Source organism: Hemicordylus capensis, chromosome 6, assembly GCF_027244095.1.
Source record: "Hemicordylus capensis ecotype Gifberg chromosome 6, rHemCap1.1.pri, whole genome shotgun sequence".
Classification (NCBI taxonomy): domain Eukaryota; kingdom Metazoa; phylum Chordata; class Lepidosauria; order Squamata; family Cordylidae; genus Hemicordylus; species Hemicordylus capensis.
In genome coordinates, this window is record NC_069662.1 from 99,580,294 (window position 1) to 99,599,710 (window position 19,417).

General features: G+C 45.6%; 2 protein-coding genes across 6 annotated transcripts in view; one reads left to right on the forward strand and one right to left on the reverse strand.

Annotated features, from left to right (window-relative positions):
- The window catches only part of LZTFL1 (leucine zipper transcription factor like 1), a 44,718-nt gene extending 38,029 nt beyond the window's left edge, over positions 1 to 6,689 (reverse strand). The window contains exons 1-2 of one of the 2 annotated variants that reach the window (XM_053260196.1): positions 6,536 to 6,689; positions 706 to 830 (exon numbers count right to left, since the gene is read on the reverse strand). In XM_053260196.1, coding sequence (XP_053116171.1) covers positions 706 to 830; positions 6,536 to 6,538 — 128 coding nt within the window. In that variant the 5' untranslated portion in view covers positions 6,539 to 6,689. Of the gene's footprint in view, positions 1 to 705; positions 831 to 6,021; positions 6,041 to 6,535 lie in introns of those variants that run through there. The other variant, XM_053260197.1, reaches the window with a different exon arrangement.
- The window catches only part of CCR9 (C-C motif chemokine receptor 9), a 28,612-nt gene that overhangs the window by 5,375 nt on the left and 3,820 nt on the right, over positions 1 to 19,417 (forward strand). The window contains exons 1-2 of one of the 4 annotated variants that reach the window (XM_053260199.1): positions 6,149 to 6,685; positions 17,104 to 17,168. In XM_053260199.1, the coding sequence (XP_053116174.1) occupies positions 17,166 to 17,168 (3 nt within the window). In that variant the 5' untranslated portion in view covers positions 6,149 to 6,685; positions 17,104 to 17,165. Of the gene's footprint in view, positions 1 to 6,148; positions 6,686 to 11,994; positions 13,838 to 17,103; positions 19,387 to 19,417 lie in introns of those variants that run through there. The other 3 variants (XM_053260202.1, XM_053260198.1, XM_053260200.1) reach the window with 3 other exon arrangements.

The window sequence follows — 19,417 nt, forward strand, 5'->3', positions numbered from 1 at the left end:
CTGCCACTTGGAGGGGAAAGCTAAAACACCCCTCTATATACATATATTGGTCAAAATGCTGTGGAGCATACCATGGACCCTCACTGCTGCAGGCATCTAAAACAAGACTGGCACTGTTATACAAGAGTAATCTTGCACTAATACAGAAAATTGTGCAATCATGCTTTTTAATCATAATTAAATCACATTTTAATTGTGATTAATTTAATCATTATTAAAGAGAGCGCATAGCCCTTTCCTCAGCTGCAGAGAGTATCTGCCTTCCTCCCACATTCCCAATTTGAATGTCAGATATACATACTAGTGGATCAAATACTGGTAGAGTTATGAGAGTCCCCTACCCCTATGCTTTAGGAAAGCCTACTCTCTCTCTCTTTTTAAGTACTGCATGTACATGTATTGGTTCAGTTCCTTGATGACAGCATAGGACTCCACATCAGTGCTGTACACAGATGGCTTCTATTACAAACTTGTGGAACCAAAGCTGTTCTCTGGAGAAAAAAGGTACATTTGGATTGAACGCGATGAGTGTGCTTCCAAATCAGGCTCACTGCTCTAGAATGTTAAGTTGTCCTAATTTTTCCAGAAGCAGAGCAAGTAAACAAGGTACTCTGATTTTTAGAATACACCATTTCCCAGTTGCTCCATAGTAGACTGCCAATACTGATGCACTTTGAATTAGTTTACGTATCATCCTCTAGTTACCTGCTGTCTTTAAGGTCCTGGAAACAAGAGTCTACTGTCTTGAGACGCAGGCCACGCTTGGAGCGTGCAAATCGCATATAGTTGACTACTTCATTCTGGTGGTGATCATTAAGACCCAGCTCTGCCTGTGAAGAGGATTTTTAAAGGAGAGCAAGAGTCACATAAATACAGTAGTTTGAGATAATTTGGTTCTTCTGTGTTTTAGAACATATCATTAATTTAACAGGAAAGAGCATGACATATTTCATCTAAAGAACAGAGCTGACAGAAACATAAGAACAGTCCTGCTGGATCAGGCCCAAGGCCCATCTAGTCCATCATCCTGTTTCACAGTGACCCACCAGATGCCACTGGGAGCCTACAGGCAGGAGTTGAGGGCATGCCCTCTCTCTTGCTGTTACTCCCCTGCAATTGGTATCCAGAGGCATCCTGCCTCTGAGGCTGGAGGTGGCCTATAGCCCTCCAAGTAGTATCCATTGATAGACCTCTCCTCCATGAAGTTATCCAAATCCCTCTTAAAGCCATCCAGATTGTTGGCTGTCACCACAACTTGTGGCAGAGAATTACACAAGTTGATTATGCGTTGTGTGCAAAAGTACTTCTGTTTGTTGGTCCTAAACGTCTTGGCAATCAATTTTATGGGATGACCCCCTGATTCTAGTGTTATGTGAGAGGGAGAAAAACTTTTCTCGATCCACTTTCTTCACACCATGCGTGATTTTATAGACTTCTATCATGTCTCCCTGCAGTTGTTTTTTTTCTAAACTAAAAAGCCTCAGGTGTTGTAGTCTTGCCTCATAAGGAAGGTGCTCTAGGTCCCTGATCATCTCGGTTGCCGTCTTCGGCACCTTTTCCAGTTCTACAATGTCCTCCTTTAGATGTGGTGACCAAGATTGTATGCAGTACTTCAAGTGTGGCCGCACCATAGTATTGTATAAGGGCATTATAATATTAGCAGTTTTATTATCAATCTCCTTCTAAATGATCCCTAGCATGGAATTGGCCTTTTTCACAGCTGCTGCACATTGAGTCGACACTTTCAACAAGCTGTCCACCACGATCCCAAGATCCCTTTCCTGGTCAGTCACCAACATCTCAGATTCCATTAGCATATACTTGAAGTTGGGGTTTTCATTCCAATGTGCATCACTTTACACTTGCCAACATTGAACCACATGTGCCATTTTGTCGCCCACTCACCCAGTTTGGAGAGAGCCTTTTGGAGCTCCTCACAATCCGTTTTGGATTTCACTACCCTAAAGAGTTTGGTATCATCTGCAAATTTGGCCACCTCACAGCTTACCCCAACTTCTAGATCATTTATGAATAAATTTAAAAGTACCAGTCCCAGTACAGATCCCTGGGGGATCCCACTTCTGTGAAAACTCTCCATTTATCCCTACCCTGTGTTTCCTGTCCTTCAATCAGTTAGCAATCCATACATATACTTGTCCCTTTATCCCATGACTACTAAGTTTTCTCAAGAGTCTTTGATGAGGAACTTTGTCGAAAGCTTTTTAGAAGTCCAGATATACTATGTAAACTGGATCACTTTTATCCACACACCTGTTGACACTCTCAAAGAACTCCACAAGGTTGGTGAGGCAAGATTTACCTTTGCAGAAGTCATGCTGGTTCTCCCCCAGCAGGGCCTGTTCTTCTATACAATTACAGTTTACAATTTTAAGAATGCTTTCCATCAATGTTCCTGGAATAGACTTTAAACTAAACAGCCTGTAATTTCCCGGATCGCCCCTGGATCCCTTTTAGGAATGTGCACGGAACTGGTCCGGGGCCATGTTAGAGGCCTCCAAACCGGTTCGGAATTGGGCTGTCTGGCGAGGGGTGTGTGTGTCTAGCTTTAAGGGTGGGGGGGGGGGGTAGTGAACGTGTGACATGTGCGCGCCATAACAGGCACATGCGTGGAGGCACCTTCACCTTTTTCTGGCCAATGATGGGGGCAGGGGCGGCAGGGAGGAATGCTGCCGCCCCTAAAACTTTGCTCAAAAGTGGAGCGCTGGAGGGGGAAAAGCGGCGGGAGGGGTAAGTACTACCCCCCCACTCTTAAAGCTAGACACACCCCAGTGCCGGACCGTGCCTCCGTGCACATCCCTAATCCCTTTTTGAAAATCAGTGTTACATTTGCTCCTTTCCAGTCCTCTGGTACAGAGCCTGATTGTAGGGTTATATATTTTTGCAAGGAGGTCAGCAATTTCACATTTGAGTTCTTTAAGGACTCTTGGATGGATGCTGTCTGGTCCTGGCAATTTGCTAGTTTTCAATTTTTCCAGACAGTTTAGAACATCAACTCTTCTATCTGACTCAAGTACTTTAGTCTCCGTCCCTGAAAAGCCTGGTTCAGGAACAGGGATATGCTCAGTATCCTCTGCCATTAAGACAGATGCAAACAACTCATTTAGCTTCTCTGCAACCTCCATATCCTCCTTAATAATCTCTTTCATTTCATTGTCTAACGGTCCAACCGCCTCCCTTGCACTTTTCCTGCTTCTGATGTATTTAAATAAGTTTTTGATATTCCCTTTGATGCTTTTAGCTAAATGTTCCTCAAATTCTCTTTTCGCTTCCCTTTTTGTCACCTTGCATTTCTTTTGCCAGAATTTGTGTTCCTTTCTGTCATCTTTATTTGGGTAGGCCTTTCAATTTCAGAAGGAAGTCTTCTTCTCCTTTATGGCTTCCTTGACTTTACCTGTTAGCCATGCTGACATCCTCCTGGACTTAGTGATATCTTTCCTCCTTTTTGGTATACATTCTAACTGGGCTTCTAGTATCATGGTTTTGAGTAAACTCCATGCACTCTGGAGTGAAGTGACTCTCCTGATTTTCCCTTTCAGTTTTCTTTTCACCATACTCATTTTGGAGAAGTTTCCTCTTCTGAAATTCAAAGTATCTGTTAGATTTCCTTGGTGATTCTCTCCCCGCATGAATGCTGAATTTGATCACACTATGCTCACTGTTTCCTAAGGGGTCCATGACACTGACATCACACACCAGGTCCTGGGTGCCACTCAGGATTAAGTCCGAGATCGCCTTCTCTCTGGTTGGTTCCAAGAGCAACTGTTCTAGGACACAGTCATTCAGCACATCTAGAAATGTGACCTCTTTGTCATTACCTGACTGTGAATTTACCCAGTCTGTGTGTGTGGGTAATTGAAGTCACCCATTATTACTGCCCTGCCTCTCCTTGATGCCTCCCTGATTTCCTTCTGCAACTCCCAGTCACTGTCAGCGTTTTGATCTGGAGGGTGATAGCACATCCCCAGTAGCACATTTCCTTTCATGCCTTGTATTGTCACCAACAGGGTTTCTGTGGAGGACTCCAGTCCACCTAGGTTTTCTAGCTTGTTAGATTCTATCCCTTCTTTAACATACAGTGCTACTCCACCTCCAAAGTGCCCCTCCCTAGTGATGTGCACGGTCCGGAGAAGTCCGGACCGGCACCGAAGGGGGGCCTTGTTTCTAGGGCGGGGAGGGCTTGCTTAGCCCTCCCGCCTCCTTGCCCCCGCCAGCGCCCGTATTGAACAGTATAGGGGCGCTGGAAACCAGCCGCCCCCCCCGCCGCCGCGGCGAAATAACCCCCAAAGCCAGCCAGCCAGCCAGCCCTCCCTCCCTCCCAGCTAGCTGCCCTCCCACCCACCCACCCACCCGCTCGCTCACCCGCTCGCACACTGGATAAAAAACGAGAGGAGCTCCGGCACAGAGCTCCTCTCGTTCGGAAGGCCTCCTGCAGAATGGCGGCTTGCGCGTGCGCGCATGTGCGCACCGCAAAGCACGCCGTTCTCCGGAGGCCCGGTCTACCCGGCGGGAAAGGGCCGGGTAGACCGGGCCTCCGATCGCTGAGTAGACCGGGCCTCCGATCGCCGGAGGCCCGGTCTACCCAGCGATCGGAGGCCCGGTCTACCCAGCGGGAAAGGGCTGGGTAGATCGGGCCTCCGATCGCTGGGTAGACCGGGCCTCCGGCGATCGGAGGCCCGGTCTACTCAGCGATCGGAGGCCCGGTCTACCCGGCCCTTTCCCGCCGGGTAGACCGGGCCTCCGGAGAACGGCGTGCTTTGCGGCGCGCGCATGCGCGCGCGCGCAAGCCGCCATTCTGCAGGAGGCCTTCTGAACGAGAGGAGCTCTGTGCCGGAGCTCCTCTCGTTTTTTATCCAGTGTGCGAGCGGGTGAGCGAGCGGGTGGGTGGGTGGGAGGGCAGCTAGCTGGGAGGGAGGGAGGGCTGGCTGGCTGGCTGACTTTGGGGGTTATTTCGCCGCGGCGGGGGCGGGGGGGGCGGCTGGTTTCCAGCGCCCCTATACTGTTCAATATGGGCGCTGGCGGGGGCAAGGAGGCGGGAGGGCTAAGCAAGCCCTCCCGCCCTTAAAGGCATACCCCCCACCCGGACCCGAACCAGGCAGGGCCGGACCGGTCCGGCAGTTCGGCCATTCTTTGGAATGGCCGCCGGACCGGTTCGGGCACACTGCTACCCCTCCCTGTCCTTTCTATAGAGTTTATATCCAGGGATAACAGTGTTCTACTGGTTCTCACTGTTTCGCCATGTTTCTGTTATGCAGAGCTGAACAATAAATTGCAAACCAAATAAATTTATAAAACAAACCAAATAAATTTATAGTGATACAAGACTTCTTAGGTTCCAAAACTACCTTTTAATCAATCAATTAAATGTAAACCAAGTTACATGTTACCAAAATGTCTGCAGGTAACAACAATTTCAGGGGAAGCGAAATTTTTAGTGTATCTTTCTGCACTAACCACACTTCTGCCAGCTCCATGATGATCTCAGTTCAAGTCAGCTCCCTGCCATATGTAAGTGAAAGCAAAAACATTGGGAGATCTTATCATGGATCTCCTGAGTCATATCTAGTCTGGTAATCACTAGGAATCAGAAGGAAAGGGTATATTTAATATTTGTCAGTCCCTATTGCAGTATTTTGTGCAAAATTTGTTTTACACATTTTTATTTTAGTTTGCTATTGCTTTATGGTTTGTTATCATGAGCTGCCTTAAGCACCTGCAGTTTGGGGAAGAAAAAAACTGTCCTTATAAATGAACATACCAAGCCAAAACATCCCAAATGAAGGTGTGCCTTTAGCACACAGTCCCACAAATTTACTCAGGCATCACGGATGTAAACCCTGCAGCCTGTTACTACATTGTAACAGCAAATTGAAACACACTTTTTGGAGAAAAACAGGACAACAAACAAACAAAAAAGAACAATCCCGGTCTATTTTGTCATTTACTCCCAGATTCTTACACAGGGCTATTTGCTAATAAGGGGGAAATCCTATCCGTACTTACTAGAGACCAGAGTCGCATCTATCCTTCACAGATAGATGGACCTTAAATTGGCACCACGACAAAGCAAGTACACAGTATAGGTGAAAGGGACGGGGGGAGTCCTGTTTACATCCTGCCCGCACTAAGCGACACGGCCCAGCGAGGCAAAGAGCCGACAGGGACGGAGGCATCCGCCTGCACCGAAAGGGGCGGCGCGGGGGTGGAAACACCAAGTCAGCGTACTGATGATGCCTTGGATCACGGAGGCCTCACAACAAGTCCTCCCGAGGGGCTCTCAAGACATTTCTCTGCCCTCACACAATTCCCTCAGCGCTTAAGCCGACTGGCTAGGCCCGGCGCCCGTAAGCCCAGGACGGTTGGGCCTCTTTCAGGCGGGGAAGGCACCATCTCAGGGGAGACAACTCCTCAATCGCCGTTTAGGGTGGGAGACCTGTGGTAAGAGAAAGCGAGCCGAGGAGAATTAGAGGCGTGCCAGAAGGGGAGCGAGGGGGAAGCCAACTCGACACTAGCTCACCATGACGAACTCGCCGGGCCTAAGCGCAGAAGAACGGATGGTTGATGTTCGGGACGACGGTTGCCATGGTGACGAAACGGAACCCTCGCGAGGCGCTGGCGGCTCTGAAAGGCCATTGGCTGAGGAAGGCTTCGCGCGAGCGGAAGTGAGGTGAGGGGGTAGGTGCGTGCGTGCCAAAGGGCAAGGCAGGTGGACCGTTTCTTTTCGGTTTGAGCGGCGCGCTCTCTTGAGAGTAGTAGACTTCATACGATAGACAACAACAACTGTTACTAGACCGAGAGTGCCATTATCTGCTGGTTGGGCGTCCTCATTACATCTGGGAGCATTTGATTATTCCGTTTTCGCTCCTGCAAAGTAAACGTGTCAGCCGCCCGAAGACGTAATCCAGGACTTTAGCGTAGCTGCAGTTGGGTGGTCGGCTGCTTATCCTCTGCTCACCTGCAAGAAAAGGCAGTATCAAAGGGATTCCTGCTCTTTTTGACTGATCGGATTTCGTGTAGTGTATGTGTATTTTTTTTAAAAAAAGTTTTTAAAACTTAAAAAAAAAACATGCCGCCTCCTCCTCCTCCTTTATTATTATTATTATTTCTTGTTTACACAGTCAGACAGGCGTTATTGACTGGTTTGTTTTATCCAGACATCGAGTCCTTCCCAAGGACCTGGGATGGCTCAATTTTATTGTCAATGGTTATAGATATCGTCACAGAATATAGGCTGTTCCCAGTAAAGCTGCTTTTTGTAATTGGCTGATGGTGATTTCTGTGGCCCCTATGGTGTTGAGGTGCGCTTCAAGGTCTTTTGGAACTGCACCCAGGGCGCCAATGACCACTGGGATTATTTTGGTCTTTTTCTGCCACGGCCTTTCAATTTCAATTTGTAGATCTTTGCATTTTGTGATTTTTTCTATTTCTTTTTCTTCTATTCTGCTATCACCTGGTATTGCTATGTCAATTATTTTAACTTGTTTTTCTTTCTTCTCGACTACAGTGATATCTGGTGTATTGTGTGGCAGATGTTTGTCTGTTTGTAGTCAGAAGTCCCATAATATTTTTACATCTTCATTTTCTTCAACTTTTTCAATTTTATGGTCGCACCAATGTTTGGCTACAGGTAGCTTGTATTTTTTGCAGATGTTCCAGTGTATCATCCCTGCTACTTTGTCATGCCTTTGTTTGTAGTCAGTCTGTGCGATCTTTTTACAACTACTTCTTCTTCTTCTTCTTTCTTGTTTACACAGTCAGACAGGTGTTATTGACTGGTTTGATTTATGCAGACATCGAGTCCTTCCCAAGGATTATTATTATTATTTATTATTTGTAGGGTTTTTTTCCTATTTCTTTTTCTTCTATTCTGCTGTCATGTGGTATTGCTATGTCGATTACACAGGCTAGTGCTCCAAAGCTGGTGCATTGCACTGAGACTAGAGGTCATTGGTGGGGTGGACAGCTGTTGCAAGGCTGGGTCTCTAATGTCAGACTCTGGGGTCGGGTTGGAGAAGGAGCAGGGCGTCCCTGCCACAAAAAGCAGGGGTCTCTTGAGTCTGGCCTTTTTGTCAGGGGCGCGGGGAACCAGGACAGCCAGACCGCCAAGGAGGGAAATAAGCACTCACCGACTAGTCATGCAATTACTTCATCTTCTGTTAAAGGAAAAAATTAAAATAAAATAAAAGTCTCTCTTCTTTTTTTCTAACTAGTAATGCTGATTATTACACAGAGAGTGAGCAAACTAGCACTCACTCTGCTGTGTGCCAAAATGGCAATTGCCTTCTTTTCGAAATAAGGATAAATCTCACCCCTTCCAGATGCCCTGTTGCTTGCCTACCCCTGGTGGTGGAACATCCTGCCCTATGACTAAGACTCAGATGTAATCCCAGCATGAAATGGTTGGTGTCAGCGTCACAGTGTATAACCCCCATTCCATTCTGCATGACCTGCCTGTCAACTCCAGACTATTTCTTTCATTGACCTGTTCCTCAGGTCTCCCGTGCAACTGACAAGACCAAAATACCCCTTTGTCTAGTGAAACTGGTAAGGCGGGGGGAAATCTTGATAACATCATCAAGGTGTATATGTGTACCAGGCACTGAGCATATTGCTTTAAAAATTATTAAAACAAAACACCTGATGAGGCATCAGTGAAACTTTAGCTTGCCTGTTTCTCCGGAGACCAGAAAGGAAGGAGAGAAGAAATGGCCATATGGCAGATGATGTCCACAGTCATAGAAAAGGAACAAGAACTGAGAAGGTTAACCATTCTATGCTTGTTAATAGTGACTGAAGAGATACTTCCCTACATGTAAGAGTTGTTAAAAGTGTGTGTGCTGAATCTACAATGTGTACAACTCTATTGAAACAAATGGTGGGATGAGGACTAAAATTGTGCTTCACATGGAACACATCTGTTCACAGCTGACAAAGCACATAGGAAGATAGAAACCAACTGGAAATCTGCCTTCCTTGATGACTGCCTACCAGTTCAAACACTAGATAAATGCGCATTTTAATAACTTGGATTGTATCCAAAGTTAGTCATTAACTAAGCACTACTGAAATCAATGAGAGAAGTTGGTAATTACTAACGTAAGTCCCATCAATAGGAATTAGTCATGACTAATCTTTGGATGCAACCCTTCATTTTTGTCTTTCACAGGTGCAACAATGGAGGCTCAAAAGCACTTTAAATGGAATGTGTGAAATTGGTCTCAGAGACCACTGTGATCCAGAAACTCCAAGGACAGTCTCTTTGAAATCTCTCGATAAATGGATAATGTAAAGTGCATTGTTACAGTCTATTGTTTCTATGAAAAGAAACAAAAACAAAGACACCCCCCCCCCCATTTTTAGCCTTCTTTCCAGTAGGCTTATGAGATCATCTGGCATTCTGTGTGTGTATCCATGTGTCCCCCACTATCAACTTCACAATGCCTGGACCAATATGAACCAAATCGAGTACAGTTGTAGGGACACATAGGGGCACCTCAACGGTGTCGTTTGTGATGATGTCATCCACCCCGATCCAAGTGTAAACTTTTGAGGCGCAAGTGGGCTAACTTGTGAACCGCCTAACTGATTTGAACCAAATTTGCTACAGATGTAGGGACACCTAGGGATGCCCAAAGGGTGTGGTGTGTGAAGATGTCATCTACTCCAATTCAATATGATGGCCTGGTGAACATCTGAGGTGCAACCAAGCTAATTTGTGGACTGTCTAACCAATTTGAGTGACATATAGGGACACCTCAATGGCGGTTTTTGTGATGATGTCATCCATCCTGATCCAAGATGGTGGACACACAAACTTTTGAGGAGCAAGTGGGCTAACTTGTGAACTGCTTAACCGATTTGAACCAAATTTGCTGCAGCTGTAGGGACACATAGGCACACCTCAACGGCTAAGATTGTGACGATGTCATCCACCTCATTTCAAGATGGTGGACATGTAAAGTTTGGAGGTGCATTAACTTATGGACAGTCTAACCAATTTGAACTAAATTTGATACAGCTGAATGCAAAGGTGTAGTTTGTGACGATGTCACCCACCCCAATCCAAGATGACAGATGCATAAACATTTGAGGCACACGTGCACTAACTTGAGGACTATCTAACCAATTTGGATCAAATTTGGAACAGCTGTAGTGAATGACACACAGGGACACCTCAATGGTGCAGTTTGTAATGATGTCATCCATCCCGATCCAAGATGGTGGATGCATGAATATTTGAGGTGCAAGAGATCTACCTTGTGGACCTCGATTTGCACCAAATTTAGCCCAGATATAAAGACAGTGAAAGGAAAGTAGGCTGATTAGTTCTTACTAGAACAACTTGTTATATATTTGCAGTTTTTAAACTGGTGTTGCTTCTGTGAGAGTCTACAAATATTTTGTAGACGTTTCTAAAGATAAGACTTGTCAACTCTCTGTATTGTGTTTGCTTCACAGTGTACAGTATTGTTTTTCTATGTATTTTAGGAGGGACCAAGTTTCATTTTTCATCAGCACTAACTGAACTATGTTCATATATGCCTCTCATCTGATAAACAAAGCACTTAGAAGAGTATGATCAACCAACTAGAGCTAGCATGCTTTTCTTAGTCTGGCGACAACTGTTTTCAACAAAGCTAGAAACAAGCTAGAGCAAGGATTCCCAGCCTTGTGTCCCCAGATGCTGCTGGACTACTACAAGTCCCATCAATCCTAGTTATTGGCCATTGTGACTGGGGATGATGGGAGCTGTAGGCCAAAAACATCTGGGGACTCAAGCAGTGCTCCCTGTAACAGGGAATTCCAGATGCTGTTGACAACAACTCCCAGCATCCCCAGTTGCAGTGGCCTTTGGCTGAGGATGCTGGGAGTGCATAGAATGAACTGTGCAGGCGCGCCTCGTAGTTGGGAAGCGACGCCGGGCCAGACGGCAGGCCTCGGCGTCGCTCTGCTGCACTCGGCGATCCGCCGCTGCCTGCCACTGCCGCGCTCACTCCCGCCACCACCGCGCGATCCGCCGCCTGCCACCGCCGCAAGCCATGATTCCAGGGACACACGATGATGATCTGCCGCCGCCCGCCACCGCCGCGCTCACTCCCACACCGCCACAAGCCATGATCCCAGGGGCACATGATGACGATCCACGGCCGCGTGATCTGCCGCCGCCCGCCACCGCTGCGCTCATTCCGGCCAGGGTGCAGGTGTGTGTGGGGGGGCAGGGGGAGGGCACAAGTTCAGGGGCAGAGCTTGCCCTGGGCACCGTTTTCCCCAGCTACGCCTCTGTGTTGAGGTGTCTCTTTCCTCTCCCCTTCACATACACAACAACCTTGATGCACATACTTTCAGTCACTGCCATTATGTAGAAGTAAATCCTGTTTACCTTAGTAGAATCTGTTTCCATTTAATATGTTTAGAATTGAAGTGTTAATGCCAGTTACCTCTCAAGTAACTGAGTAAAGAGGCACCTTTTTAAAGTGATGATTTCCCCTTTTTTCTAGGAGGAAAGCAACTGGCTCTATCCAGCACTGCATCCCTCCACTGGCTGTTGCTGGTGTCTATCTTCAATTTCATTTTTAGACTGTGAGCCCTTTGGGGACAGGGAGCCTTCCTTTCTTCCTCCCTCCCTCCCTCCCTCCCTCCCTCCCTCCCTCCCTCCCTCCCTCCCTTCCTTCCTTCCTTCCTTCCTTCCTTCCTTCCTTCCTTCCTTTGTAAACTGCTTTGGGAACTTTTGCTGAAAAGTAGTCTATAAATATTTATCATTCTTTCTTTTTACATTGTGAGCCCTTTGGAGAAAGGGAGCCATCTTTATTTATTTGAATTACTCTATTTAAACCGCTTTGGGAACTTTTGTTGAAAAGCAGTATCTACATATATAATTCTCTAAGTCATACCCATGGCTAATCCCATGTGCGGCAGCTCACGCGAGAGTTCACAAGCAGAAGCACCTGGTTGGGCAGTGGTGATTCCATATGCAGATTGGGAAGAGGAGCCTGTGAGAGCAGAAGCACCATGGTGATTGGGCAGTGGGGGTTCCGTATGCAGATAGGGAGGAGAAGCCTGTAACAGTTAAGGTCAGTTGGAATACAACTGTTACTGGTTGGAAGATGTTCTTGATTGTAGAGGAGAGGAATCTATACATATAAATGGATAGTAGGCAGGGGTCTGTGAAGAGAAGGGTCGTGAGGGAGGAAAGAGCCCCTTCAGGAGAAGGAGGCTGCCATTATGTGAATTAGATGAGGGAGCAAGATCTGTTAACTCAGGAAGGGGGGGGGAGAGAGAGATAAAAGAAGGGAGGAGAAGAAATGCAGAGGGGAAGAGCAAATGGAGGAGAGAGAAAGAGAGAAAAAGAAGGGCAAGGAAGAGAGAAAGAAGCAAGGGCGAGGGATGGGCCCAAGCCTGTCAGCAGCTTGAGTGGAACGAGTGGCCATGGTGGAGGCAGCAACGAAGGGCCCAGTCAACCACTGCTGCTGTTTGGAGCTACCGAGGCCATTGGCAGAGGGATGCAGGCAAGCCTGGGCCTGTCAGTGGCCTGAGGGGAATGAGTGGCCATGGCGGTGGTGGCAGTGAGGAAAGGCCCAGTCAACCACTGTTGCTGCTGCTCCTGTGGGGAGGAGCAGGAGCAGGGCTTGGGTGAGGAGGTCTCTGGGGATAGGCTTCAGCAACGCTGCAGATCAAGAGAGGTGAGGGGGATGGAAGCAACGGGATGGAGGGGGATGAGCAGGAGTGCAGGTCATGTGAGAGGTGAGAGATGTCTGAGGTGAGGGGGACTGTGAGTGAGGGGGGCTCTGGGGTGAAGGGAGCAATCAAGTACTAGTGCGCAGATGTTCTGCGTGGGTTAAGCTAGTTATAAATATTGTCGTTAAGTTCAGTTTGAATAATTTGTGGATTGGATTTGAAATCCTACTTAAGGGCAAATATAACCAGTTAAGTTGTTGGTGTCTGACACTGAATAAGTAGTCTCATGACTGCTATGCAGCTGGGGGAGGTACAGGATCCTTCCTTCAGGCCATTCTATTCAGAAGCATTAGATGGAAGCAGTCTGTTCAGGGGTGTAGCTAGGGGAGAGGGGGCACATATTCATCCCTCTCTCTGGCGGGCCCCCAGAGTGAGGGAGATAATGAAAAAAATAGGGAGGGGTGGAACTGGAGGGCCCTCAGGAGCTGGGGGCCCGTGTTCTTTGAACCCTTTTGCACAATTATAGCTACGCCCCTGAGTCTGTTGTATTCTAGCCAGTATCTTTTCTGTTTTGTTGTTTAGACGTCTGTCAGAAAAGAAAAGGGAGGGAAAGGAGAAGGAGAAAAGGGAGTTGTTTCTGAACAAATGCTTAGTTAAATCTATATAATAAGAATACTTTGTGATTGCGAGGGAAGCAGCTATAAAACACAGTCTTTTTTATCAATCACAGCAAGTGGTGTACAACATGTCCTGTTTTTATATGGCTAGGACATAGTGAAATTGCTATAGGTGGTTGTTGTTATTGTTTTGAGCCTTCTAAAGATTTCAAAGTATGTGCACTCTTCTAGTCTCTGAAGTTGCATAGTTAAGGTAGTAGTGAAAGATTTCTAGATGTATTATGGCACCAGTAGTTACTAACTGAAATGCAATTATCTGTGCTGGAGCCCTCTCACCAAATGGAAGAGACACCAGGAACTTGAGGGCTGTGGTTCACCTCATTCTTCCAACGGTGAGCCACCCAAGTCAGTGATAAAAGAACCTGCCCCAGACACATCTGTGTTGAGAAGACAATGAGTCACTACCAGAAATTTATATCTCAGTTAAGCATCTCCAAAGTTGTACCTAAAAGACCACCCAGCCACTGGTGAGTATCTTTTACCACATGGTAGTATCTTTATTTTAATGTATTTTCTCCTTCCCTATTTTAATATATGATTCTGCAGAAAATTACTCTGTGACACATTTAAACAAAGTTCCTTCCCTGGCATCTCCACGATAGGGCTGAGAGAGATTCCTGCCTGCAATCTTGGAGAAGCCGCTGCCAGTCTGTGTAGACAATACTGAGCTAGATGGACCTATGGTCTGACGGCTAGATGGACCTATGGCAGCTCCCTATCTATCTATCTGTCTGTCTATCTGTCTGTCTATCTATCTATCTATCTATCTATCTATCTATCTATCTATCTATCTATCTATCCAATAGTATAGTGTGTCAGCCTTACAGCTGATAGCTGAGGAAAGTTGCCCAACAAGCACAAGTAATTAATTTACACTAAAAGTCATTTATATTCTGTTTAAATACATGAATTGGTGTGTGATCTCCAAATGCTTATGCCAGTATGATTTATGTATGTATGTATTTATTTATTTATTTTGATTTATTCAATTAATTATTAATTATTTATAATTATTAATTATTAATTATCCAGCTACTTTACACCTAAAATGTTTAATATTGATACAAGTGGTAATAAATATAAATGCAAACATACCCACATGAACAGTTTTTAAATTGTACCCATGCAGTCTGATCTCTTATTTGTTTACCGGAAAGTAAGCCACTGTGTTCAGTGACTTAGATACTGTGCAGTGTCCTGCCAATGGAAGAGCAGGGTGCACGCAGGCTGCCTCCAAGAGGAAGACATTGACGGGCAGAAATCCTGTCAATGCTGCTTGCAAATATTCCGAGCCTCTGTGGTTCGTAAGGATCGCATCTGCACTGTTGGAATCTTTCATGGCTCTTAAGGATTGCATCATCGCTGTAAGACGGGAGAAGCCATGGAGGCTCTGTGCATTTGCAAGCAGTCTACAGGCTTTCTACACTAATGGAGCCAGCATGTGTGCCCCAGTCTTCAATCACTGGGATGCTGCACAGTATCCAAGCCAATTAATCTAGTTTATTCTCAAAGATTCCATTTTATTCCCAAGTTAGGTGTGCATATTTTACACACACACACTCTCTCTCTCTCTCTCTCTCTCTCTCTCTCTCTTAAGAAGTCTATATTTTAAATATAATTTCCCCAAGGTATGGGATTATTATTTATTCATATGTCACACTTTTCAACCATATATATATATGTGTGTGTGTGTGTGTGTGTGTGTGTGTATATATATTTCCAAAATGGTTTACATAGCAAAAGGAATGAGAAGATGGACTGCAGTCTTAGAGAGTGAGGTCAGTTTGTCAAGAATTGAGAGCACTACTATTACAGCACAAGAAAGTGAACTGAGTAAGAGGATTACTGCACACCATAATGGCATTTTTAATTAGTAGTAATGAAACCAGACTTTCCTTTATTAGCATAGGAACTAGTGCACACAACATTTTCATTTCTCCTTGGGAAAATGGTTACGAGTTTCTGAATAAACAGTTGCTGGATTGCTTGTAAGTTGTATCCTCTAATGCTGTGCTTGAGAACTAATAATTATATGATAACAAATGGACTTCCTTCTTGGTCCTGCTTTACTGGAAAAAGTTAGTACGAAGTGATTGATATTGCATGCATATCCTAAAGTCAGTCATCATATGTGGTGACTATGGATCAGCCATCACCATGAGATTTGTTTCCCTGCCTTATAAAACGTGACAGTGAGCCGAGCATGACTGTGAGCAGAAGCCATTTGGTGGTAGTTTAGCTGATCCGTAGAAGACTTCTTCATATGAATAAATGGCAATGTGGAACAGCAGCCTTTTGGATGTACTTACCATTTACAGGGGAGTAACAGCAAGAGAAATGGCATGCCCTCAACTCCTGCCTGTAGACTTCCAGTGGCATCTGGTGGGCCACTGTGTGAAACAGGATGCTGGACTAGATGGGCCTTGGGCCTGATCCAGCAGGGCTGTTCTTATGTTCTTATGTAATTCCAAAAGCCTCCACTGGATGGTGGCTTCCCAAATGAATCAGGCCTCTCAAATGTCTCTCTTCATAAAGGATGTCCTGTATCTAGGGTTGTCACATTCATTGGAGAGAATTCCTGGACACAACCATCAGAAGTGTGGGGTGCGGAACAAATGTTTAAAACCCAACGTTTTTTGACCAAGATTGGAAAGAGTACTCAATAGGGGAGCTTTGCAGCTGTTTCATGCATATTTTCCCCATAACAGAGCTGCACAACTCAAATGCCCAGTGGGCCAGAACAAGAAGTGACTTGGAGTGTGGGGGCCAAGGTCAATTTTCAGCATTATTTTGATGTAATTGTTATTTTAAAATGATTATTTAATGAGGGGAAAGAGGGATGGTGTTGATGGGCAGGCTTGGGGAACATCTGGACTCAAAAGGCCAACCTCATTGAGCTACTGCTGCTTAACAGGACAGGCCAAGTACTCTTCATGGCTCCTACTGTTGTTGCAGGATGTTCTTTTTGTGGGCTGGCAGAAAAGTCCCCATGGACTGGATTTAGCCCCATGGCCGCATTATGACAAGTTAATGTCAGCCCTAAGCTATGTTAGACTTTAAAAGGCCCCATAGCATTACAAAAAGGGGTCAGAAGTCCTGCCTCAGCACATCACTCACTTCCCTCTCCATGTTGCTCATGCAGCGTTCATCTGAAGAGGCAAACTCTGCCTGTAACTGTAATGGTGAGCGTTGGTTTCAACCAGGCCCTGGTCTGTGGCAGTCTGTGTGAATAGCCCATAGTGACTTTGGTTAGTATTCATCACACTTTCTTATGCAGCAAACCTCCTCATCTGGAAAACTTCTTAAACTGAAATTGGAAAGACGTTGAATGTTTAGAGGATTTTATGATATAACAGCGTTCTGAAAACAAGGCCATGTTTAGGAAGAAAAGTCGGCTCAAATGTTTAGGGCTTCCAGTTCAGTATTTGCCTCACTGATTCTGTTCTAAGGGTGGCTTCAAAATGGAAGCCACATAATACAAGCAGATGTTTTTCCATATGATTCTCCCCCATTTTAGTAAAGGAAACCAATCCCTACAAATGTTGATTTTGATCCTAACAATTGAAAGCAGAGTTCCACTCTCCTAGTTGGAGTCTTTTGCACTACTCAAAAAGCTGCTCCTGGGAGTTGGGGAACTCTCAGAGACATAGGATGTAGCCTAGGACACTGCAGCTAGAGGAGCGCACTGGACATGGCATTGTGGCAGTAATAAATAATTACTTTATTTTTGCAGAAGACCGTAGTGTTTTCTTCACAACTGAGTTAAGATTTGGGGTCAAAAATACATCATTTGTCATGGTGAGTATAAACCTATAGTTCCTGATCATCCTTGAGGAGGTTGGATAGTTCCAGCTCCCAGGACAATACTCAGAGATTAAAACAGTGTTATCAGGAATGCAGAGGTGAGTCATCCCAGGTCTACAAAAACAGTTTACACTCAATCCTGTAGACATCTTACTTTTGAAACTATTTGGACATACTCCTGTCACAACTATAATAGGGCAAGGGGAGACAGTTGTCTGGGGGCCCACTGCCTTGGGGGGGTCCCAGAGGCAAGTCACATGACTGAATCCCCCAGCCGCGCACCCACCCAGGCTTCCTTCAGTTGTATTCATTCTCCGAAATGGATGTGAGTGTTAGGACCTGGAGCTACCAGAACCGCATGTCTTTCTCTAGTACCATTAAATAACTTGCATTGTCCACAATTTACAAAACTTTAAAAAAAAATTAGGATGATGTTCTGTTGTGGCACATAAGTTATATACATATATATGTGTATGTACATATATGTGTATGTATTTACATATGTGTGTGTGTGTGTATAATTTTTTTTTTACTATGATTTTTGTTACCACTATTCATCCTCATTTAAGATTTCTTTACTTCATGAGCTGAGCTTCAGTGTGTGTGTGGGGAGGGCATTTTAAAATCTTGCCTCTGGGTCCACTCCAACCTTGCTACACCCCTGGTCACACACGTTGAAAGGAGATGGACAGAGATCCACGTACATTTGCAATCCCCATCAATGCAGATGGAAATAATGACAACAACGGGAAGAGAAATTCCTTTCCTCAGAACTGTAAAATGTATCGTTAGGTTGCAATTTTTACACATGAAACCCACGTGCATCATATGCATCACAGAAACATGTGCTATAGAGCCATGGTTGGCTATGAATCTTCACATGTGTTTCTGCAGCTTGCTAAAGGGAGGGAAAAGAAACTTTAGAGGAGTTTGCAAAGATTAGGTGTTCTCATGCGCAGCCTAATCTGGGCTAGGGACACCCAGCCTGGGTTAGGCTGGGTGTAAAAACTGCCAGTAGGCCAGTGCCACCTAACCCGGCTTTTAAGCCCAGTTAACCAAGGCTAAGGGAGCAAGCACTGCATGGAGCAGGGCTGATCATGTGGGAGCATGGAACATAGGAACATAAGAACATAGGAAGCTGCCATATACTGAGTCAGACCATTGGGCTATCTAGCTCAGTATTGTCTTCACAGACTGGCAGCGGCTTCTCCAAGGTTGCAGGCAGAAATCTCTCTCAGCCCTATCTTGGAGAAGCCAGGGAGGGAACTTGAAACCTTCTGCTCTTCCCAGAGCGGCTTCATCCCCTGAGGGGAATATCTTGCAGTGCTCACACTTCTAGTCTCCCATTCATATGCAACCAGGGTAGACCCTGCCTAGCTAAGGGGACAAGTCATGCTTGCTACCACAAGACCAGCTCTCCTCTCCTGCATGCTCCCATCGAGCAACAGCGGATTGTTTTGGGGAAAGGCAAGGTTTGGGAAGCATTCTGCCCTCCTGCCCGCCCAGTAGGTTGTATGAATGGCCCCAGGTGTGAAGCACTTTTGAACATTCTGAAATGCTATATGCATGCTAAGTATTATTTATTTATTTACTACATTTATATACCTCTCCACACAAAAAAAGTCCCTGGGCAGTTCACAATATAAGATTATCTTAATCTTCCCAAAAAACAGTGGCCAGAATCCTGATTAACTCTGTGTGCACACAGCCTAAGGAAGCACATATGCGGTGGATGCTCTTGCTTCAACAATGTGGGTGCTTGTGTGTGTGTGTGTGTGTGTGTGTGTGTGTGATTTTTGCCAATCTTCCTTTCCCTTAGAAGTGCTCAGTGCGACCCATAAATATGTCCCCGAGGGCTGCGCGCCTCTCCATGCATGAGTGCTTCTTTTGGCTGCACGTGTACAGTGTTAGTTGGGATGTTGGCCACTGATTTTCTTTCTGTTTTATAACTGCTTCTCTTGTAAACACACAATGATCTTATGTGGATTTAACTAAGACTTTAATCCAGAAACAGCTCCATTTTCTCCTTCCCCCACCCTTCCCTTTTATTTCTGATTCCATCCCCCACACTCTCTACAGGATCCCCACAGGGACAAATTTCGAAACAACAAAACGCAAAGATTACTAGATAAAATACAACACTAATCTTCAAGGAACTCTTTCCATATTAACTCATCTGCTGCAGGAGGAGCCCTGCACTGAGTATCCCTTGGTAAATTCATGCAAATACACTTCATATGGTT